This window comes from Manis javanica, chromosome 2 (genome assembly GCF_040802235.1).
Source record: "Manis javanica isolate MJ-LG chromosome 2, MJ_LKY, whole genome shotgun sequence".
In the NCBI taxonomy this organism is placed as follows: Eukaryota; Metazoa; Chordata; class Mammalia; order Pholidota; family Manidae; genus Manis; species Manis javanica.
Window position 1 is genome coordinate 161,811,921 of NC_133157.1, and position 24,806 is coordinate 161,836,726.

The window sequence follows — 24,806 nt, forward strand, 5'->3', positions numbered from 1 at the left end:
TTAGTTTGGACCTAGGTGTTGGAAGCCAATGGGGGCCCATAGCCACCCACCTCTCACCTGTGTGCTGGCTGCCCCTGGGAGATATGAGGACTCTTGTAGAGCACAGAGGGGCTCTCCTTGCTGTGGGGAGGGCTGCACTCACCTCAGTGCCTTCTCGGATCCAGCCTCCCAGACACACTGCAGGCCCTACTCTGGTCTGTACTGGAGGAGAAACAGGCATGGCAGCCTGAAAATTGGAGGGTGCTCCTTTGACCATGGTGAGATGGCAGAGCCACTGAACCAACAACCACAAAAAGGAAGCAGTGCAGTGGCTGGAAGGGGAATCCCATGGGGCTCATCTGAAACCTGACTTCTTCTCTTTGATGATAAAGTCCCCAGCTCCTGACTGTCCTCAGCCCCTACTCTTTCTGAGCCTCTTTCAGGCTGATGATAGAAATCTACCTTACATCACTGACGCTACACCTACTGACGCTCTTCAGCGTCAGTTCTACAGGAAGCATCTGAACACCGTCCAGGCAGATGGGCCAAGGTGAAGTCAGCTGCAGGGAATGAAACAGGCCCAACAGCGGGCCTGGTGGACCTGCCCTGATTCACACATGGTGCAGCCAAAGAAGCCAGGACGAGCACTGGGCAAAAACTCTACACCAACCTCACCTCTCCCAAGAACTCCTGCTCTTCCTTGGGACCAGCTTCTTCCCTGGTGGCCCCCTTGCACACTGCCTCAACCTCCATGGAGTTCTCATTCAACTTCTGGCTGTGCTGCAAGTTGCTGACATATCTGTCACTGCCACTCAGTCATAAATCCCCTGGAGGACAGGGGCCACACCTTTCTCATTTTGGTTTCTCCCCAGGCTTTATACAGAGCAGGCATGCAGAAACCACTAGCTGAAATGACTACAAAATTTACTCCACCATGAAACACTTAGCATCCCCTTTCCACTTCATATGTATTAACTCATTTAACTCCACAATTATTTTCCTTCTCCTCCCACCATGTGGGTGAAGGTGTACGTGAAACAGGCAGGGGGAGCATGTACCCAGGTCACAGCACTGGCAGGACCAGAATCTGAACCCAGACTGGCCACACCACTGCCTGCCTCTCTGTGCCCTGGAATTACATGAATATGAACAATAGCATTTCAGCAGGAAAGTAACAAACAAGAGCTCTCAAACCTCCTTGCTTTTGCCCTTGCATGCAGTTCCCTCTGCTTGGGAAGCCTTTTTTCTCCTTTCTGTTCCCTGTTCTATTCCTTGTCTCCTTATGACTGCACAAGAGACACCCTTGAAATCTCTCTTGGTTCCTCCAGGTGTTTAGAGATGCTCTGCTGGGCTCTGATACACACTGCTTGTTACTTGACATCCTGGAAGACCTGTTTTTCTCCTCAATCTCCTACCCTAGAGTATGAGCTCTCTGAGGTTCTCAGCAAGGACAGTCACTTCACAGTACTCAGCATGGAAGTATTCAACAACTGTTGGCTGCCTTGGTTTATTTAATGCCTACTAAGTGCTCCTTACTGTGCGAGGGGTAGTCATATGCTAATCTAATTGTCCCAACCTCCTGTGACCTGGGTGCTAAATCATCCCATTTTTGGGGATGAGAAATCTAAGGTTTTAAGAAGTTGCACAGTTAAACAATATTTGAATAAAATTTCCCACCATCAGCTCAGTCTGGTAAGTGCCCATATCTTTCTGGCATCCCTACCCCAAAATGTGAAGAAGAGTGGGGTGTTCTCCAGGTTGCCTGCAGATGGCTCTGCTGGGATCTTGCTCCTGGGCCCTGACCTGAGCCTGTTCAGGAAAGGGATACAGTCTCTGGGTCCCAAGGCACTCAGACCTCCAGAACTGCAGTGCACCCATGTATTCATCTCATCTCAGGTTTTGCGTGAGTTTCAGCTGAGCTCTAGGAAATCCAGGGTCACTAGCTACAAAGGACTTGCAGGAATGGTCATTTCCATTAAACTGAACAACTTCTATGCAGTGATCTTCATATAGAATTTTTTTTAGATATATATATGTCATATCAAGCTGAAATATGAACTGTCAGAAACCTGATTAGATCTTCGCCTTGTACCAGGCTCTCAATCTCTAAGATACCAACTCAAAGATGACAAAATCAAGCAAAACTATGTATTTTGCACTAGAAGATTTCTGCACTTGTGCTAAATTTCATGTAAGGTGTAAAAGACAGAATTATTTTTATTAGCAGAAGTAGCCCATGAAGTCTAAAAATGACCTCCTGTTCACGATGATCATTTTGGTTCAGGTATAGAATAAGCAAAAATCTTATTCTGGGTATACCCTTCATAATTCTTAACTAAGAGGGATTCTAGCTAGCTTTAGATTTATATTTATTAGGAAAAACTTTCAATAATTATATGTGCTTTACAGTTCAGTATTTAATTTAGACTTCCAAAAATTATTTAGCACTTAAATGAGCAGAATTTTATACTAATCACAGAGAGCAATGGATTGGGGAAAAGAAGAACAGAAAATTAAGAGAAAAAAAATCTTGAAAGTGGGATGAGAAAAATCAGTTACATGCAGCCTATTTTAGTTCTTAAAGGTCTTTATACCTGCTTGGTGCAGGGACTGTAAATATATCAATTTGCCCAACAATTCCATTTTTTTTTCCTATGGCCTAAAAACTTAGAAACTTTTACATTCCTGCCTCATTCAGAGTCTTCAGACAAATTAAAAATTGCATAGCATGACTCAATGTAATCCATGATTTTGGAAAAGAAATGTATACTCAAAGAGTTTATAATCATTTTATACTTTTTAATTTATTTAAGTATTTGTCATTTGGTAAAATATTTTCCTGTTTTACTGAGCAATAGGAAAAAAACTGTTGATGGGCTAGAATAGAATATATATGTAACCATTAATAGAAAAATCACTGTCAGCAGAAACCCTTGTACTTCATTAAGTACCCCCACACCTGCTGGTTTTTCAGCAGAAGTGGTGATTTCTTAGGTGGCTGATCAGACCTAGCTGAGCAGGGGGCCTTTTTAAGCAGGAACTTGCCACAGCTAAAGATCTGCAGGAAGGCTGGACTATGCTCCTGGACGTGCCAGCTCTTGGAGGCTAGGCAGAGTCTCTATTACAAACCAGAGAGGGGCTCAAACAAAATAAACCCGCCATGAGTTAGGGCAGGGTCCACGGAAAGAAAAAGACACAGATTGTACTGTGGAACATCATAAACATAGAACAGCCCTGGAGCTCGCTCAGTTTGGATCCTAAGCTGAATCCAAGTGCTCTTTGCAGGACTCCTAACTGACTCACAGTTCTTGGTCCTACCTTATCCAAGTAGGTAAAATGCCCACTAATGTCCTTCTGGAAGTACATCCCAGATGATAAAGTTTGGGGCCTGAAATTAGGCACTGCAATGTTCTCATATTCTGTTTTAACTAGTAAGACAATTATCTTCATGCAAGCCACGTGCTTATTCTTGATCCACTGTGTATAAACAATAACTGAAAAAATGAAAGATAGCTTTCTAAGGCCAAGAAAGTCATAGATGTCTCTCTTTCATAGGACTCAGTCAAAGACAACAGACAGTATGAAGTTAATGAACGTTCTAATACATAGCTGACCATCCAGATATTGGGAAGGCTACTCTATTAATGGAGGAAATAAAAAATGAATAAAAGGGAGTTGCTAATCTGACTTTAGACAACAGAATTATGCAAACAGAGGTATCAGTTATAAGCACAATCAAATCTTGTTTAGTATTTTGTTTTAACTTATCCTATCTTAGTATAAAATAATTCCCTGCTTCTTTCCACACATGGGTCACTATCTCTGATGATTCCTTATAAATTTCTCAACTTCAGACCTCTTCTCGTTTTCCTAACAACTTTTTATTACAAATGACAATGTTATCTTTGATTTTGAGTTTTTCAATTCTTTCGAAGTTCCTAAATACACAAGCTTCAAAATACCATTCTTATAGGAATCTCATCTGTTTTGTTTCTCCTTGAATGTCCATGAATTTAAAGATTCATTCTCCTCCTCCCTAAAGTGTCAAATCACTATTCATGGTGCACCTGTGCCGTCAGCCAACTATGCTCAGACCCTGAGAGTTTTAACTCCCCTGTAAGTCACCAGTTGTACATTTTTGTGCACACATTTAGAAGTAAGACTTCCCAAAAGGGGATAAAGCCCCAGAGTCAAATCTGATAGAAGGGTTATATCCAGGGTCTCTAGTCTCCTGCTTTCCTATTATTCTTATTCTTTTCTACAAACCAACAGCATTAATATACAAGCTGAGTTCTTCACAAATTTCAAGGATCCGGCTCTTTAAGCCTGGACTGATTTCTTCATGTCCTTGATGCTCCTGTCCCGCCTCTGCTGCCGGTAGTCCAACTTGTGCATGGCAGCTAAAATCATTCTCCTCAAGATGTTGTTTGCATGTCACTACCTTCCTCAGAACTCTGAAATGGTTTCCACTTGTGTGTTGCATAATGCCTGATTAGTGCTTTTAAGATCCTTGAATAGTCAGCAACCCTTATCTAATTGTCCTCTCCTCTTTCTGTGACTCAGCTATGCTCTACACTAGCACAAAGCAAAACATTGTCTTAGATTATACACACGTGCAGGGCCGTGCAAAATCCAGATGGGTTTTGAGTACATTTCTGTGCACACTTTTAGAAGCCTTCCCAAAAGGGGATGAAGCCCTAGAGTTTAAATCTGATAGAAGGGTTATATCCAGGGTCTCTAGTCCCCTGCTTTCCTATTATCCTTATTCTTTTCTGCAAACCAACAGCATTAATTTTCTGGAATTTCAGAGTAGCACCACCACTGATGTCCACAAATTCACTAACGTTTTGGACCATTTTTTGCAGTGGTAGGATGAGAGTGAGAGGGAAATGCTTGCATACAATGATCCCTATTGTCAGGACCTATTGGCAGGGGAGCCATGAGGGACTATCAATAGTGAACCCTGGATGGTTAATAACGCCATGAAGCTGAACCAAAGACCTGTTCCAGCAAACCACAGGGACATTACTGCCATAGATAATGAGCACTGGTGATCTTCACTGCGTTTAAGCGTTTTTCATTCTCCAGCTCTATCAGCAGACACACTCTTCTTCCTCTCCCTGGCCAATCTCTGGGGGCCTCTGTGTCAAGTGTTGCCTTACCTTCCTTTCAAAATGTTGCGGAAGGCCCAAACTGTTCATGAAATTGTTCCAGACCAGTTCTAGCTGGCACCAGACATGCTGCCAATTACACCAGGAACCCCTTTATTCAGGCCGTGTCTTTAATTTTTCCTCCCTTTTCTGATTACTCAGCATTTCTTTAGGACCAACATTCACATATAAACACATTCACGTGAACACACATTTACACACACACTGTTATGGGGGGATGCTGGTTTGAGACATTTTTTTCCTCTGTTGGTTTACACCTTCTATTTCCACCTTTAAGATCCTATTCTTGGGCACTGCTTATAGCGGAGGCTCTGTGACTGTTACAAATACAGAAACTGTAATCTAAAGAAAACTTCACAATAAAGTTTGGTAACTGAACTTTAAAACCACAAAATCAACCCCTTACTGATTTCTGAAGGAAAAAACTGAAAACCCCTAATATGCTCTTCTTTCCGTTCCTTTCATTTAAACATTAATGAATGACTTACTCTATCATCACATTTTAATCATTCTAACCATGGGTTGAAAGTTATTCTGATTTGGTAAGAATAACAATTTTGAAAAATGCTTTTACTGTCAAGTTTGCAGAGTAACATTAAAGACAAAAAACCCTAAATATCACTAGGACATGTGGCCAAGTAAAAAGTCTTTGGAGAGGCCTATGAACAAGTCAATCTATTCTTTTGTAATTCCTGTAAGACTGACCAGTTAGATATTTATGTAAACTGATTTGAAACCTGTATGAAATGAGGCAAGCACTAATAAACAAATAGCTGACCCAATGAATTGCTCTGTGTTATTATTTAACTACTTCCTATGACTGTAAGTTACCTCTGACCAACTGGAAGTTTGTGTGGGGTCAACCCCACCTTCCTTCCTTCCACTTCCGGTCTAGCACAGCACTGCATGCTTAAAGCATTTAACAATACCTCTGAGGTGATCAAGAATGATCAGTATGGGAGCTGTGCTCCTAAAATGCTTATGGGTACTTCAAAAATGGTTTTAATTTTGGTTAGATGTTCCTAACTATAATCTTGTTCTTAACAGTTTACATAGGAGGACATTTGACTTTTCAGTCCAACCTGTTCTGACTGAGGCCAAATCTGGAGCTGGAAAAGCGAAATGTCAGGTATGGTCCCCTGTGATTACCAACTGAATAATTTCTAGTAGGCACATGGCTGGTATAGTGACGTAAAGTCAGGCAAAGGAGGGCAATTGGTGCAGCTGCGGAGGCTCAGACACAGGCTTTCTGTGACAGTCTGGTCCAGTGTCCCACCTGTTCACCCCCATTCTATTGATAAGGAAGGGAGACCCAGAAAAAATATTTTGTTTAATATGTTTGAAAGAAATCACCCATACTCTAGGAGTGAGTGAAACTTTTTACTAACTTTATTTAGGGGCATTAGAATATCACACCCCCCCCCACTTAGATTTGCCTCTTCCTCACCCACAGAGTCTGCCCACCAATTCCTGCTCCCTTTATTTCTTGCTTCTAACCACGACTGCTCCTCACTGGGTCTTTATGATCACCACAGATCAGGCTTCCAGTCTTGGCCCCAGTTAAATCTATCTCAAGCTCCCTGCTCAAATTTCTTAAGTCTCCCCAAGGCCAACTAACAGGAAATGCAGCTCCCAAACCTTCACAGCCTTGTTTCCTATCGTATCTCAGCCTACACTGACCAACCTTTAGTGTGGCTGAGATAACCTGGGAAGCTCAGGAAATGTGGGCTTCTGGGCCTCACCCGATGACAAATGGTAAATCAGTTCTGGGTGGGGGAGCAGCACATTTTAAGCCGTCCTTCTGATCGGCAGCAGGGTCATGGATACCACTTGCAGAGGCACTGCTCCCCTGTGTCCAGCTACCTGTGAGAGCTCTTGCTCCCCTTGGCCTTGCTCACCTGGTCCCTTCCGCCAGCTGGCAGCATCCTCACCACCGTTTGCTTCCTGCCTCATCTAGTCTCATTTGCCCTAGGTAGGGCTCAGCCCCACCCCCCGAAGACCCCCGTCCACTTGGTGTTCTTCACTCTTTTGCATTTAAAGTTTTTCTTCGAATTTACCATATTACGTTGACATTATCCGTTTATGTTTGTTTCACTCACAAGATTTGTGGCTGCTGAATAGTATCTATTAAATGAAACAGTGGCAAAATGAAGTCTATGAAAATGATACTGCTCCCAGATGGCTCTTCCTTTGTGAGCCTCAGGAGAGTACACGGGCTAAAGGAAAAAAGTCTGATCCCAGTTCTCAAAATCTGATGGGGGTGAAGGCTTGGGCTCTGATGTTACGCTCTTTGGTGTCCACCCTACATGGTCACCTACCTGTTCTCTGACCTCTCTATGCCTCAGTTTCCTACCACCTCACAGGGTTTGCCATGGCGATTAGGTGAGATGACAGATGTCAAGTTCACAGTACAGGTCCATGCACCAGGGGACCACTCAAGACATGTTGGCTCTCTTTGTGCTCAACAAGTGTCACCCAAATTGCTATCTCGACCAAAAGGTGGAGGTGGGCACTTGGACTAAAGCGCAATATACATGGAGGAAACACTGCCAAAAAAATCAGCTTATTGCAGAACAGCTAACTTTGATGTCTCTGTATCCAAATCATGCTAATGAGATCCTGCTCCCATCAAAAATCTATCTTGTAGACTCTATGCAGAAATAACTTAAACTGTGATTAAATTTAAAGTTACTTAAAAATTTAATATATATATTTTTAAAAAGCACTAGTCATCTTCCCTTTAATGTAATAAAATTTTAATCTATTTTATGTATATTCTGTTGACAGCATTCCTATCATCAGGAGTAAAATCACATGTTTGAAGAGACATTTTGTTAGATTTTCTTAGTGCACGTTTGTTATAGACCTGGGGTGTGATCGCAAAAGACTAACAGGGGGTGAAGAAAGGAGCCTGGGAGTGAGGGCATTACAGGCAGAGATTGTTGCATATGTAAAGAGCACAGGAAAGGGCCTCTGATGAGTTTGCCCAGGCTAGACCAGGTGCTTCCCAGGGGGGTCCCATGAGCTGCAGTCCCACCTTGCTCACAGCTCTGGTTCTGCTGTACAGGAGGGCTACAAACCCATTAGAGTATTTGTTCTTAGTGAAAGGTTTTGTTTCTTACTCATCTCTGTATTCCTAGGGCACATGTTTGGACAGAGCTGGCACTAAATGTTTGCCAAATGATATTTCCTTAGCATAATAATTTGTGAGAGTGATATTTTGTTCCAGCACATTGCCAAGCAGGAAGCAGGCCAACAGATCTTGCTTACTGGGTAGGTTCCTTGTGCACTAATCTTAGAAAGCATAATTTCAAAAATTCAAGAACAGGTATTCTGATACCTGAATTGCACTGTCATAAAGCAACAGATTCCCAGTCACTTAACGTGAGAACGTCTTTCTTTGTACTTCTTAAAAAGGGCTAGTATCATGTGCATGGAATTCCTCTTTAATGCCGTGTCTCATAAATGTCTTTGTCCCTTAGGGCTTGGGTCTGAGCTCTTCATGTATATTATAAATCTGTCCCAGTTCCAGCCCCATGTTCCCTTTTTTGGGGGAGAGGTGGGGGTGCCAACATCTCAAAATTCACAAAGTCAAAAATCCAAACTCATCCTCCTCTCTAAACCTGTGCCTTCCTTTCTGATCCCTGTCTGGATGAACAGTACCAGCATCCTTCCCACTAGCCAATCTGGAAATTCAGGAGTCACTCCGATGCTTCCTTCTCTACATTCGCTGCTCTTATTCAACCATTAGGTCCTGCTGAGTCTGCTTGGGAGGCTCCCACTTGTACATTTGCTTCTTTACATCCCCGCTGCCACTGCTCAGCACAGCCCATGGGCTCTTAGATGACAGAAAGCAGATTCCAACTTAATCCATCTCCAATTTTACTGCCCCTACTCTTCTCAATCCCTATACCACTTGCCTCCAGAAATATCTAAATTTGATCATGTGATTCTTCTGCTTAAAACTGTCAACAGTTCTCCTGTATTTGGGATAATATCCTAACTCCCCCTTTTGTGTTAGTGAGCCACTGCTGACTTCACCTCATCTTTCAACACCCTTCACCTAGCACTCTCTTTCCCACCCATACCAAACATTTTACAGTGCCCCAGATACATGTGGGCCATTGTCCTCTGCATCCTTCTCCACCTACTACTGGAAAACACCTAGGTATCCTTTGTGTTTGGGGCTGGATACCACCTGCAAAATTATGCCTCCAGCCCCAGGCTATGATTAAGATCCTCATATGTTACCTAAACTCATAACAAGGAGTCAGTCATCTTAGAGGGAACTGCTTTTTAATCTGTCCCAACCAGACTCTTTGATGGAAAGGACTGGGTCCTAATGATAATTTTACATTTATATAGTATGCCATTGATTAATGTTATAAAGAGTGATGAGAATTAATATTTCTCAGAGATAAACAAACCTTGTAAAATGGGCTGGTAACTGAATGTCTTTTCTTTGAATCCAGGCCAAAGCATTAACTAATGTTTTAACTGATGACAGATGAGGGCTAAAGGTACCACTCTTTTAGGGCATTTGCATCTTTGCAAGATGATCTGTCAGTCTATAGCTCAAATGATTCTCAAAGCACTAGGATGAGCAGAAAGGGCAGGAACAAGCAACCAGGGCTGCTGGGGGCACATAAAGCCTTATCATGTGATGCTCCCCCATTCTCACTCTTGAACCTGAAACTCCAGCTTCGTGGGGGTATCACCGCAATGTGTCTTAACTAATAAGCTCCCCATATGAATCTTAAACCTTTCCTATAGTGGATGGAGGTAAATGTAGGAAATATTGAAATACTAACTAAAAGAGCCCTCCCTCACCAATATAAAAAATTATACCCAGAAACTTCTAGACCAAGCCAACTGAAATCAAAATTTGATTGACTTGATACCATAAAATATAGGAAAATTTTTAACCTTACTTAAAAATTTTTAACAACAAGAATATAACAAGATTATTTGTTAATCTCTGGCATAATTGATTGTTTTAAAAATGCTAGAAAGTAAATTAATGTATTTTACTTGACTTGAATAAGTCTCTCTTGGCACACAGGGAAATCCTAAGAAGATTTGACTTCAGAAAGTTGCACTCTTTTGGAGGCAATCTTGATTCCTTACATATTAATTAAATTTCTGATAAAGAAGCTTATTTGTATAATATGCTCAATTCAAAATAAATGTGAAACACCACCTAAAATAGAAGGGCAAATTTATTAAAAGCTTATTTGGTTTTATTCTCAAGAGGCCGTTGTACTAAAGCTGAATGACTTACATAAATACCTTTGGCATTTGTTGGATCCTGTTCCTAAACACAATGTTCATATTTCATCTATAATAAGAAAAGCATCTCAAAGATTTGCAAGGCACTAGTCTTGCAAGCGTCCAGTTTGGTGTCTTGAGTAAAATGAGATTGGCAGAGTCAGCTTAATCCATAATGGAAAGTTGTGAGCAGGGTGGCTCGGCTGCCTGCAGCTGCCGCCTGGAGTCTACCAGCTACATTAACATGTGCACAGAACTCTGCCGCCTGCCCCCAGAGTTTCTCCAGGTCAAAGCTGAAATTCATACGGAGCAGAAGGGATGGAACATGAATGCAATCACACCTTTGGCTTTCCAGAGCATGTTATAGTGGGGTGGTTTTCATTACAAATGCAACTACACTAAAAAGTCATTGCTGCCTTAATCCTTCATATTTACAGAATCAGGAAAATGTTAGACTTTGGAGATAAATGAGATCAAATTTGATGCAGCTTGTACTGCTTAAGCAAACACAGATTTCTACAGTTAAAATAAGGCCAACATGTGTCCCAAAAACCTAGCTTATCATCCCCCTAGATTGTTTTTTTTCCCTCTAGTCTTCAAAGCCAGTTTTCATCAAGGTGATCTCTGCAGAATTGAATGTTACCTCACATCCCAGCCATACCATTTGCAGCATCTTCTCCTGGTCCTCCCCATTTAATCACAGTGTAGAGCCAGGCCAACATGATTTGGAGTTTATGAAAGTATGTTAGTAATAGTCCAAAAGTGTGGATAACTCTGTAACCCTCCCATTATTACGGCCTAAGACAAATTTTCATTTAGTTTGTATTGCTTGAACCTACATGCTAATCATTAAAACATTTGTGCACTTCAAGGCCTCAGTTTTTGAATGGGCCTCGGCTTGAAAGGGCTGGATGAGGAGTTTTTAAAGAAAGATCTTTAGAAACAAGATACCCAAGAGCATTTTACAAGGTTCTCATAACACAGCACGTCCCACGTTATGTGTAATAACCTGTTAAATGGTGAGGGGATAGAATATCAGAAGTCAAAAGAGAGAAGCAGGTCAAAGGAGTTTCTCTGTGTTCCCCAGTTCTGCCATTACATCCAAGCTGTACCTGCTGCTTGGGGGCAGGACAGAGCTGGTGCCTAGGTTATCTTTCTGGTTTCAGTTGCTCGCTCTGTACACCCACACAGAAATTCTCAGTGACTGCTCAGCCTGTGAAGAAGTCCTGGGTGACCTGACACAGAGAAACGTGTCTTTCTTTAAAAAGACTGGAGAAGAATGTGAGGAAATCAGAGCAGGCTCCTCACTTTCACTTGTGGGAGATGGACATTCTTTGGTAAGGAGGAGAAACCTGTATTTAAAATATTTACATGCACCATGAAGGTCACCTCTACTAACATACCTAAACAATATGAAGATAAAATTTTTATTATTCAATGTTGTCTTCAGAATAGTATGCCAGCAGAGCATGATATAAATACATACACCATTTCCTTGATCATTGGCTTTTCAATCTTAAAAAATACAATTGCCTGTTGACAGTACACTGACTTCACACAGACTTGAGGCTGGGAGTGGGGTGAGTCTGCATATAGGTGGTCAAGCTTGGTGGATTTAACTTGTTTCCCTTTGCTTATCTCTATTTCTGTTTTTCAAGCCTTCCTTTCCTTCCTATTTCTTTCCTCCCCCCACCTTCAAGTCTGCCCTAGGTTTGGTCATCCATCTACTCTGACTTTTGGGAATGACACTTGCAGGATCAACACATTTTCTGAAACACGGCCTGTATATAATGATTTACAGTTTACAAAGCCCTGGGATACCCCATTCCCCCATTCAACCCCAAACACGACCTTTCTGTGAAGAAAGAGGCAAATATCAATGCCTGTTCACGGAAACTTTTCTGCACCTCAGAGCCTGAGCGTTCTAACCACACCTCCGGAATCTGTTCGTAGAAGGGCGGGTGATAACCGGTGAAAAGGGCCACCAGCAGTGAAGGCAGATATGGAACACAGGAGGCATAGCTAAAGAAAACAATGCTCCCTGTGAAGTTCTTCATTTTAGGTGATTTCCCTGCCAAATTGTTTTATTTTCACCTATTTAACAGCCTCTTCATTAAGATGACCTACAACGAATTACAAGGGATTCACCTTCCCACAAAAGTCACTTACACTCATAACTGAAAATTAGCCAGAGCCCCAGGAGAAGAGACAATAATTCATGTAAAAGGTAATCAAATTGTTTTTAAATATATGGTATTATAACCACTAACGTTACAGAAAATAAGGACAGAATATAAATTAGAATCTTGATTTGCAAAGAGAAATAGAATTGTTTTGTACAACAGAACTAAAGAATTTCAGATTCTTGGCCCTTCATGATGACTAGGCTGAGACTGAGCTTTTTCCTAAAATTGGGCACTAAGCTGAATTTGGATCCAGAATGTGCACTGACTCATGGCTGACTTTGGGTTTTAATTACTAATAAGTGTGAATCAAGTCAAGTAATCTTGTGAAGGACTGTTCTATTGAATAATATTATTTGAGCTTAAGAAAACTGACTTCCAAAAGTGGCAGGACAAGACAACTTTCAAAAGGAACTAAAGACAGGTGAACCTTCAGCAAACTTAGATTTTTAAAAGATAATAAGCTCTTATGTTCTGACGTACCACATATATTGGTGATATCAGATATGTAGGATGAGCTAATTATTATACTCAGCAGAAGCTGACTTCCTGGAGCTTCCCTATCTGTTTAAGGAAAGCACTCACATACCCTATGAAGAACGGAGATAACAGCCTGGCTTAACCTGAAGCTCATGATCCCTGGCCATGTCTTAGTTAGGACACTTTAATGATGTGGATGTAATTAAGGAAGAGGCCACCCATAACACATACCTTTGTATTTTCTGCACTTGCTTGACTACTGGCAGACTAGAGCATGATGAATTATGAGAGCAATGTCTCCTTCCTTAAAAACCATGGTTTGTAAGTGTCCAGCAAAATGGAATTAGAAGTACTGGCAGTGTTCATACCCTAAGTAGGGAGAATTTAATTCACTCATTCATCAAATACCTACTGCAACCCTTAAGGCAGTGCCTTTATCTCAAGTAGCTGCTGGGTATACCCAAGTGTGCCGAGTTGCCTTTAGGGCCTGGCTTTCCAGTCCCATTGGAGAAAGACGCGTGAAACAATTATACTGAAATTGAACAACTTAGACCAATGTGGGCATTTAGAGTAAGCTGGATAGCAGTGGGCAGGAGCCTGAGGGATCAGGGAAACCTTCCCTGGAAGAAGAGACTTTATGCCTAAACCTGACAACAGAGCAGCCTGAGGGACTTGGTCAGGCAAGGGGGCCCGGCAGGGGGAAGGGATGAAAGAGACTTTTCTCAGACTTGAAGCAAAGCTGTTGTGGCTGAATCATTCTGGGTATGGAAGAAAGCAGGAGAGTGGTAAGAAATTATATATTCTGTAAATTTCTTGTAGAATTTTTTTAAAAGTTTCTCATTTTTATATTTAGGTCCAAAGTTGGCAAACTTTGGGGTCCAGTCTCTAGTTTTAAAATCAGATGCTGGAAGCTTACCTGCCCACCAGATCCTTTGAGCTTCAGGCCCCCCATATTATATCTGGCTGCTTCCTGCCCCCTGCACAGCTCTCCCAGTGACAAGCACAGTGGGGCGAGGGCTGGGCAGGGGAACGACACAGGGCTGCTCCTGACACCCGTCTAGGTGCTGGTGTTACTACCTGACATGGCACTAACAGCTAGGGAGAGGCTGAGAGTAGCACAGTGCCACATGACTGGCTACCTGTGCCATCACTGACACGTCCCAGGGGCAGTGGGAGCCTGCCCAACCAAGCACTCTACCAGCTTCAGTGAGGCTGGCCACAGAGTCAGAGAAGATGGTAACTATACCATGCCACTTGATCCTCCCATCTATTTTCTTCTTATCTGTGTGATACGGTGAAACTAGCATAAGCAAATGGCTTTGATTCTCAATTTGCTTTCGTCCAGCTCTCTCCCACCCTTTCATGTACATCTTCTACCTTCAAGCATGATAATAATTTCCTCTAAGGTACAGATTCTACAAAGCTCCTCTTTTGCCTACACCCTTTCTAACTTACCTATTAATTTCCATGGAAGTGTGATTTTCTAAGGACCACTGATTTGTTATCTCAACCAAATGCCTCACCTTAAAATTCTTCCTTGAAATATTTTTCTCAAGGAACAGTAATCTGAATACCTCAAAGAATTATTGAAAAGTCAATGGAATTAAAATGACCAAATGAGAAGCCACTGAAGCAACATGGATAAAGGGGTGACCTTGGACAGAGCCTCGGTCTCTGCTTCTGAACGTTAGGGGCTTAGATACTCAGAGTTGCTCCCCTACCTCTTGAACACTTTTTAAAAAACAAGGTTGAGACACTTTCTCAATTCTAGGTGGTGACTTTTTTTCCTCCCAGGACCAAGACAAGAGGGGGATAATACATTTTGTTAAATCTTATAAATGTAGTACTTTTTAGATCAGAATATAAACCTAAAGAAAAGTCATCAAATGATTTCTAGCCCTTACAGTTTTAACTCTTTAAGTGCTACCCTGCTAGTAAATACCAGTATCTGCTGTTATTTTTATTATCCACTAACTGTTGTGTTATCCCCACATTCCCTAATCTGTAAGAATTGAACAGGGACCCATAATAAACTTTCGGAAATAAGTTCCTGTGTGTTTACTGGGGAGAAACATTATGCTCTCTTCAAAGAAGCAAAGGAAAGGTCCACAGACTGACCATGTTTCCTTGAATCTCTGGGCCAAAGATGGTTCCATGTCTCCTGATATCCCTGAGGAGACATTATTGGAAATACAATTATTTCTTCTCAGGGCTACCTTGAGGCTTTGCTTCAAGATAACATAGGGTAGTGGTACAAGAACATTATATCCCATTTCCCTGGGACTTAAGAAACAAACAAAAATTCTCTATATCAAAAGAAACAACAGTAATGATGATTGACACTATCTGGGTGACAAACTGTAATGGTCAGTAACTGTTAAGTGATCATCTCTGCTAATGGGAACTAGTGTTTCGACAGTGGCAGCTGCCAGGAGCCTTACTTTCTACTTCTTATTCTGCCGTTACTGGGGCAGGGGAATGTGTCACTTTATGTTCCCAAACTTTTGATATTTTTAAAAACAAAGACTTTAATAATAACTGTTGAGGGGCCAGGTAAGATGGAGCAGAAACTCAGGCACATAAAAAGCCATGGTTTATGACAATAGCTAGAAGTCCTTCCCAGGCAGCAATCTTTAAAGTCTTAATAGAACCTCTTTTCTTTTTATTTTTCAAAAAAGTTTTTACAACAATATAGAACTCTAAACTCAGAACTATTATAAGAGGAATGTCAGCCCTTCAGCTTCTTTCTACAAAAACAAGTGGCAAAACTCTTTATCTTAAATACTCAGTAAAGTAAGGAATCTGGAAAAGGGACCAAAATAGTGAAACTAAGTAGAATATAAAAGGTTATTTGAGCATTTATTTGTCTATTGTGTCTTTCAAACAGTATTCTTTTTAATTGTGATAAGAATACAACATAAGATCTACCCTTAACAAAATTCTAGCTGCATACATTGTTAATTACAGGCACACTATTATTAATTACAGCAGATCTCTAGAACTTATTTGTCTTGCTTAACTGAAACTTTATACCTGTTGAAGAGCAGCTTCCCATTTCCCCCCCTCCCTCCAGCACCTGGCAACCACTATTTTACTTTCTGTTTCTATGCGTTTGATCATTTTAGATACCTCATGTAGGTGGAATCATGCGTATCTGTCCTAAGACAGGCTTATTTCACTTAGCACAATGAATTCAGCATTTTTTAAATAGCTAAGTGAAATCTTTATAAAGTAGGTAACTGGCTAAAAGTATAAGATCTTAAGCTAAGTATCTCTGACTATAAACTGTATAATACAGTATTCTCAAACTGCTAAAAGATATTCAGTAGAGGATGTGGCTAGGATTTGATGTTTTATGATGCTAGTATAACCAGAGATTATCTTAGCATCACAAGTGCTTCCCTTTCCTTATGTAGACTTTTCCAATTTAAACAAGCTAATCACAATAGTCAATAATTAAAGCAAGCATAAGAAAGTCATTTCCAAGAGTGCCCTGCACAGGTTTATTTTCCACCCACCAAGAGTGACTTGCCTCTAATAGATCACTAGATTGTACGGTGAAAATAAATGCAAGAATAGAGGAGTGCATTTAAAATTAAAGGCCAGGGGCTAACAAAAAGTTCATCACTAGCTCTAAGAGTTAGCTGAGGGCCAGAAAAAGGCAGCAAGATCAGATGTTTCCTGTCTACAAGCAAACTAAAAAGCAAGTAGATGGATGCTTGGTGATCAGAGAAAACTTAGATCTAAAATAAAAATCACTCAGCAGAGAAATGAGAGAGCTTTCAGGAAAGTTTGTGCTGATTATCAAGCACTATTAACTTTAAAATAGAGAATTAGCTTGGGGTAAAGATAGAAACCTTGAAGACTTTTAATATATCTAAAAATGATGCCAAAAAAAAAAACCTCTTCCATTTTCCAATTAATGTTTCAGATACTTGGAAGTAAACAGTAGCCACAATATAGGGGTTTTTTTTTTTTTTAAAAGAAACCTCAAGTTTGGAAGTATTAAATTGAACCTTGTGAAACTGCCATTTTTTTATACATCAGAAAGACCAAGAATCAGAAGCTTCACATGGTTCAATCAAAGAAAAGGGGAGCTCATTAATTCAATGCTAAGAATAAAAACCTCAAGGTATGCTAATATTTTGTGGTTTCAAATGAGATTTACTTCCATGGGAGAATATTACTGAAGCAGGAAAAGGATTTTTAATATTCTATGCTAAACGTTTGCCTCAAATCACACAAAACTTCCACCAGTCAGTATCCATTTAAGCCTAAAAATAAAAATTTCCATTTATAAAGATCCCTTCTTCTTTTTTGTCTAACATGACATCTATGTCTAATCAAATTCTATTCCCAATGATTTTTCCATTCCTCTCCTTGGGTCCCTGAACCTAGCTATTAATGGTAAAAACTTCAAGCACATAGTCCTTCTGTGCCCACATACTCCCCACTTCTCAATCTATTATTCACCCTCTTTCTCCTACTCACTCCAGTCCTTCTCCAGTGCTCTACTTTCTCCCAAACTTGGCACACCCAAGAGTCCCATCTGTCTATGTCATATTTCCCCCCCCCACCCCTTTCCTTTTAATACACCAGTGATCTAATCTTTTCCTGCATAGAATGTGGCGATTCTAGTGAGCCTTGTCCCTCTGTCTTTGCCATATAGATGAGCTCTGTTGTTTTAAAGAATGCATGCTAGATTCTGTCGTGCAACTTTCCATTTCTGCTCTGTGTAGATCTTGGAGGCTTTCTCAAAATCAATTTCATCTACAGGGCATCAAAACAGAATTTGAATTTTACAAATGTAGATAATTTTATAGTGGGAGTTACAAACACCTCCAACTTAAATATTAGAATAAAGGTTCTCATCTTTACTAGGTATATTTCCATGTGGATAGATATTTTCTGGTACATAAAGTACAGTGTTCTGTGTGTCAATGTTTCAGGGGTACTTTTTTTTCTAATATAACTTTCTGGACTCTAGAAATGTACACAAAGTCTGAGTGAAATCCATCATACTAAGTATTAAGGAAGTAATTAATTTAAACAGGTAGGGGGCCTCAATGCGCCTTCAATGTTTTTTGATGATGGAAAGTTTCATAACAGTACAGGTATATTTCTGATTCTTATTCTTACTCTGATTCTTACTCTAAATGCCCAACTTTGATTTGGTAGTTGTAGAATCGATCTTATGCCACCAACAGACTGACATAGTTTCTAGCAGTATTTGGCTGTTTTGAACGACCCGGCAGAACCACCCACGCTGCATTCACATACCTTGAATTTGCTATTTCCACTTTGGTTCTGGCCATGGCAGCTGCCCTTTGCGCGCCTTCAATCGCTCTGTCCACCTTCTCCCTAGTTTTTGTATTTCTTATTGGTATAAGCTGCTTCCTTATTCCACGGACCAGAATATTATTTTTGTATTTTCCCTCTTCTTTGGAGCCGTCGGGAAACACGGTGCAGCCATACCCATGCCTCTTGTTATTTGCCCATTCGCCTTCATACTTCATGCCGTTGGAGCGCTCGCTAATGCCGAAACCATTGCGCTTGTCGTTCTTCCACTCGCCCATGTAGGTTTCCGTGGTGGTGGCATCGACGTGGTCTTCCACAGGGCAAAAATCACAATCGACGTCGCCGAAACTGATCGTGGAGTTGGCATCGCTGGAGCTAATTCTGCTCATGGCAGCATCACTGCGGACGGAGCTGCGCTTGCTGGAGATGGAAGACTTGGACTCGGACTTGCGAAGTTTCATGCTTCCCAGAAGGGAGCCCCTCCGGAAGAGGCCACCCTTCTTCTTGCCGGCGAGCTCCGCATCGGCGTGGAAATTGAGCACGAAGCCTCCGCGGGTGCCCGCAGGGCTGTCAGCGGCGGCCGCGGCGTCGTGGAGGACGCTGCCGTTGCTCTGTTCGCTGCGCAGCGAGGCCATCGAGGTGCGCAGCGGGGAGCGGATCACCGTGGCCATGCCGTAGGGCACGCTCTGGCGCACGCCGTAGCCATGCCGCATGCCGCCGGCCCACTGGCCCTGGTACGTACCTTCGGGGGGCGCGAGAAAGCACAGCGTGAGTCGAGGGCAGAAGGGGCGAGATCGCCCGCGAGCACGGGGCGCCCCCTGGGAGAGCCCGGCGTGGAGCACGCAGGCCCACGGGACAACCCCTTTTGTTTCCAAGTCAACTCTATGCGAAACTTTTGATCCACTCACAGATCTCCGCCCTGTAATTCTCTGGCTATGGCTTTAATGTAATTGTAAAGGACTTCCCAATAGTCTAATTTTTGCCTTTCATTAAAAAATTTATACGAGTGTTTCAGATGAAAACCACTACTTTCTAATACACAGAGAGTGAACACTAGGAAGCAATTTTTCTACTCTGAAACACACCCAAAGTCCCTCGTAACGCAGTGTCACAGAAGATGAAATGAGTCCTATTTCTGAATCTTATTCTAATATACCTAAAAAAAAAAAAACCTCTAAAAACTCCAGTCTGTCATTATAACTCCCAAAAAAGCTCAAAAACTTAAAATTATTAGTGATCTGAATCCTTGGCACATGGTTCATCAAACAAATTACCTACTTTTTTTCCTACCATGTTCAACATTTCTTTTAGGGAAGGGAAAATTTATGATGATTATTAGTTTGGGTAAAACTTTCTGAGCTAAGAATGACTTGACTAACAATAAATACCCAGAACCATTATGAAGAAATGAACAATTTGTTTTTACATTTTATACTGCAAAGTGAAAAATCAAGACTTGTCTCATATCACTTGCCAAGTTTCTGCTTTCTTCCCACCATTCTTGTCAGGAATTTCCCTAACCTCTGCCACTGTGTTGTGAATTTCATCATGGACTAGAAGCACTCTGAGGGCAGGAATTACTTCATCAGAGAAGACAAAATTTCCAGACTCAAGGCTTATGTGTCCTGTGGTCTGTAGGTGATTGATGACTTTAGTAAATAGGGTGGCTAAAAGAGTACAGTATTTACCCTTAGAAAAATTTATATATATATATATATATATATATATATATATATATATATATATATATATATATATATAGCTTATATATATAAATTAGATTATATAGTTCTACCCTGCACTTTTCATTTTATACTGCTGCACACAGATTTCCATTGTGCGGCACACATTTATTTTTAAAATACTGAGCAACACTAGTGATTTTATATCATTTGTTAACAAGGGCTGATTATTCCACTGCACTTAGAAGTTAAAACTGTAATGGATCCAATAATCAAAAATTTTGTCTAATTTCAAGACTGCCTTCTCTTTCTGTTCACTCCAATACATAGTAGGGTGACAATGAAATACAAAATGGGTCTGATACTGTGAATGTCATATTCTAGGTAGATGTGAAAGTATTATTCTAACATCTATGGACTTTTAAGGAAGTGGGTGGGCCATAGCTTTCTCAAAATGATTAAACCCCAAAGGATAAGATAGTCATGTAAGAATATTTCAGGTTAAAAAGCTTCCTACTGCATGTTAGTCATTTCTAAATACTACCACCTTAAGGAAGGGAATTATATTATTATTAGGAAATTTCAAGTTTGACTTTTCCTCTGCCTATAGAGATAAAATCTAAGTTCTAGTATAAAAGTTACACAACCTGACTTACACATACTAAAACAAACCATCTTATTTTTTTAAAATACTTTGTTTATATAAATGAGGAATGCTATAAATCTTTCAAGATAACGAACAAGTTAATTTTGTAAGGACAATTTCCAAAGGTGCTATTTAATCTCAGAAAGTATTAACATTTATAAAATACAACCATAATGTCTCAGTTAATTTTAACACTGAGGGAAAATTAGTTTCCTTAAACTGACATGTCCAAAAGAGACTAGTATTTAGAATTTCCAAGTAAGAATTACTCAAAAATCTAAGCAGTTTAAGGTGATAGCAGTGATTAGAAAGTTTAGGTCTTCGCTTCATTGTCAAATAGGGAATGGGGAATAACAGCACTGGCCGTATTCCCATCCCATTATGTTTAATCACAGTATGTGGAAGGCTTCCTCTGTGGAACTGCTAAAAACCAATTTACAGTCAAACTTTAGTTCATCTGAAATTTAAAACAGGTTTAGTTTAGTCAATAAATGTTGAAGAAAAGGGGGTCTCTATTTCTTTATGAGGCAGGTGGGTTCCAGTGTCTCCCTGCTGCTCAAGTTCTAATTAGTGCTTCTCAATTCCTCAAATATACATGCATATTTCATGAGTGTAAAAATTAACTTAAAATGAAACCCATAAAAATAGGTTCTGTGATTTTTCATCCAGGAACTGGTTTTCCAGATATGGCCATTTAAACTGCGCAATCTTGTAGTGGAAGGCATCTGGTTCAGAAAAAGTTCCAGTCATGTAGAGTGCACTAGGCCAAATATGCTATGAATGGGTACGTGCTAGTGTGCATGTTATTAAAACAATGTCTTCCTTGGTATTTTCAAAAGTTTTATGACAGGTAGAAAAAAAAAATTGAAGTACAGCAGATCAGGATTTGCGCAAAAACTCTGGTTTTTTTTTTTTTTTGCACCTCAACTTAGATTTCATGAATATGGTATTAATTTATTCTTAATATTCAGGGGGTTTCTATTTCAGTAACACTGCACACACAAATTACTAATAAAGTAAATCCAGTGATACTTCTCATACGGAATTACTACTTCCTTCCTCCTCTAGTTCAATGTCACCACAAAGTACACCCAATGATTTCCCCCTAAGTTTGACAGAGGGTGCACAGGTGGAATACGAGACAAAAAAAACCAAGCTAACTCAGGTAAGAAACGGGCATTTCCTATTTGTGTGAAATAAGTTAAATGAATACACTTCCACTTAGATACCCACTTTATAAAGGACTTTTTAATTATATGGGGGTGACATATGAAAGAAAGCAGAAAATTGACTAGCACAGAGTAGACATTCAATGGTGATTTTTAAGAGGTATTTTTTTCTTCCTAATTGGTAGACTATTAGATTTTTTTTGGTAGGAAAAAACCACAGTCCAATGGTGATGCCAAATTTTAAGGTCTTTAAAAATTTTTTTAAAGTTAGTTTTAAAATAGAAGGCAGATTATCCATATAGTTTTTCCTGGACACTTATTTGAGCTTCTACAACATGTACATAGACGACCTTTACTGTGCTTTATATATTTTTTGATTGCTAGGTATAATGAATGCACTAAACCAAGAGATTTTGTTTAATGAGTAGTAACTTTAAAAGACTTATTTTTAACCTTCCAAAACTGAAGTAAAAGAACTATCCATTGCCTACTCAAAAGGTTATAAAATAATGCACACATAACAAAAGTAAGTTTTGCATTCCTCTTTCGAGCATGGAATTTAGTTATATGGAAGACCTGAGGACTCCAATAAAAGCCAAACCCAAGCTAACCTATTTATAGGGCTGTCAACCAAGGCACTCCATTCCCATTCAGAACATTCAAGGGCCCTAATCATTGTGGAACTCGAGACGCATGCAGCGCATATAAAAGTATTAAAAATTTTCCCCCCCTTTTAATCCATGAGAACCATCCTTTATTTATACTGTAGGACGAAAAGATGTCCGTTTTAGCAAATCCTACCATTCTGCCATTTTGCATTTGAATCACAGCCTAAGTGTTCTGAGGAAGTGAAGTGTACAAATTGTATAAGCTTTTATATAAGCAATGGCCTAACTGACATAGCAGTGGACTGGAGAAACCTTTAATTGGATCCCTTTAATATCCTCCAGCTCTGAGCAGCATAATTTCAAAAGGTGACATCGTCTAAGAACCCTTTTCAATTAACTATGATTATGTTTATTAACAGAAAATATATTTCATCAAAGCATACGCCATCATCCTTCTCAGCTTATTACACAGAAAATCCCTCAGATTTTGACAGGCTTCAGTAATGTATTCTTGTCCTAACTGAAAAAAAGGGAACTTTTCCCCTATTATATACACAATTTCTTTTGCAAATATTGTTAAATATTTAAATGAGCTGAATTTTGTTCACAGCCAGCATACTGTTTAGGTCATACAGCATAGTGCAAATCGGTGATTCGATACTGCCATTCTCAGGAGTAAAGTAGCTGCTAACTTACCAACTATAGAAATATACCTGTCAATTGCACTTTTAAAAAAACATAGACTTCATTGTTCATTTCTAAAATGTTTTCCTAGTAACTTGTCCAAAGATCTCTAGTCAACAATGACTACCATTGTTTGGCTTGCAAACCACTACTTTAAGGAACTGAATGAAAACTCGGAAGAAAAACCTACACCCTCTGGACTCTACCTGCATCAGGTGGCCTATCCACTCCCATCAGTAGGATGTTTCCAAATGCACACCAAATAAGGTACAATTCCTTAACATCCTACTTATGAGGTTCTGGCTTCTATCTTTAGGCTACCAGAGGACCACAAGCGAAATACGACTCCACGCGAAACCAATCCAGGGAGCGGTCAGCACCGACCGCCAGCCTCACAAGCCCAGCGTGTTAGCTCTAACTCCACGGGAGTGGCGATTTCAAACACGGCCTGGAGAGGGAGGGCTCCGGAACGTAATGTGACGGGCTCAAGTGACAGCGTCCTTTCTCCAGCCCAACCCTCCCGGGCGGCGCTCCCTCCTAGTGGCAGTGCAGCGCTGGCGCCGGCCAGGTATATTCACGCCTCACTCTCCCGGGTGTAGACACACCGCCCGCTCCAAGAACCGGGTCAGATCAAACCCCGGAGCACCGGTAGCGTCCCAACGCACCCTCTCGGTGAGGGCGAGCGCGGGAGGTGGGTGGGAGGCTTCCCCAGGTGTTTTGGCGGGTTTCTGGACACGTGCGCCTCGCGTCCTCCCCGCGTCCCCGCAGCCTGGGCAAAGCCCACCGCACCAGCTCTCGGAGCAGCCGAGCCGCCTGCGACGCCGCTCACCTCCGTCCCCGTAGGTCTCCACGCCGTACCCGTCCTGCAGCCCGTTACTCCAGGTACCCTCGTAGCGAGCGGGGGTGCACAGGCTCTGCCGGACCCCGTAGCGCCCCTTGAAACCATGTGACCACTCCCCCCGGTACATCCATTTGCCCTTCGTCTCCACCCCCAGCCCGTGCCGCTTGCCCTGCGCCCAGTAGCCCTGGTAGGTGTTGCCGCTGGGCCAGGTGTAGCCTCCAGCCACCTCGAAGCCGTGCGACCAGGAGCCCGAGTACTCGCCCTGGCCCTTGGGCCCCGTGCAGATGCCATGCCCGTGCGCCTTGCCCTCCTCCCAGCCGCCGCAGTAGGTGCCGCCATCGTCGAAGTCGAACCTTCCGCCCGTCATTCAGGGGGCAGCCCCGGCGCGCTCCCCGCGGGGGCACAGACGCGGGCAGAGCTGGGCACGGCAGGGTGTAGCTCGGGGGTGGGGGCCCTGCGGGCGAGCTCAAGACAGCGCCCCGGGCAGCTCGCGCCGCCGCTCGGCTCCAGTCCGACGCCGCCCCCGTCCGCCCCTCTTCTTTTGCCGCCGCCTCCACCGTCGCCACCGCCGCCACCGCCGCCTTCCTCCTCCGCCTCCTTCGCAGCCGCCGCCGCCCGGGCCAGCGCCGCGCGCGAGAGGACAGCCCAGGCTCCGGAGCGGACCTTCAGCTGCTCCCGCCCGCCCACGTGAGCCGGGCACCGCCCTGCGCCCGCCCTAGTCCCCTCCCCGGGCTCCGAGGCCCGGCCCCGCGGCGCGTCCGTCCCACCGGGCCCTGCCCCCAGCCCCGGGAGCCGCC

General features: G+C 41.9%; 2 protein-coding genes across 6 annotated transcripts in view; one reads left to right on the plus strand and one right to left on the minus strand.

The window, feature by feature from the left end:
* JPH1 (junctophilin 1) overlaps positions 1 to 24,672 on the minus strand; it is an 80,792-nt gene extending 56,120 nt beyond the window's left edge. For 3 of the 5 annotated variants that reach the window (XM_036998216.2, XM_036998221.2, XM_036998217.2), the window contains exons 1-2: positions 23,998 to 24,671; positions 18,362 to 19,121 (exon numbers count right to left, since the gene is read on the minus strand). In XM_036998216.2, coding sequence (XP_036854111.2) covers positions 18,362 to 19,121; positions 23,998 to 24,376 — 1,139 coding nt within the window. In that variant the 5' untranslated portion in view covers positions 24,377 to 24,671. Of the gene's footprint in view, positions 1 to 18,361; positions 19,122 to 23,997 lie in introns of all 5 variants that reach the window. The other 2 variants (XM_036998220.2, XM_017642291.3) reach the window with 2 other exon arrangements.
* Positions 23,821 to 24,806, plus strand: part of GDAP1 (ganglioside induced differentiation associated protein 1) — a 48,453-nt gene continuing 47,467 nt past the window's right edge. Inside the window, exon 1 of the mRNA XM_073229718.1 lies at positions 23,821 to 23,840. The gene's annotated coding sequence lies outside the window, so the exon portion shown is untranslated. The remainder of the gene's footprint in view (positions 23,841 to 24,806) is intronic.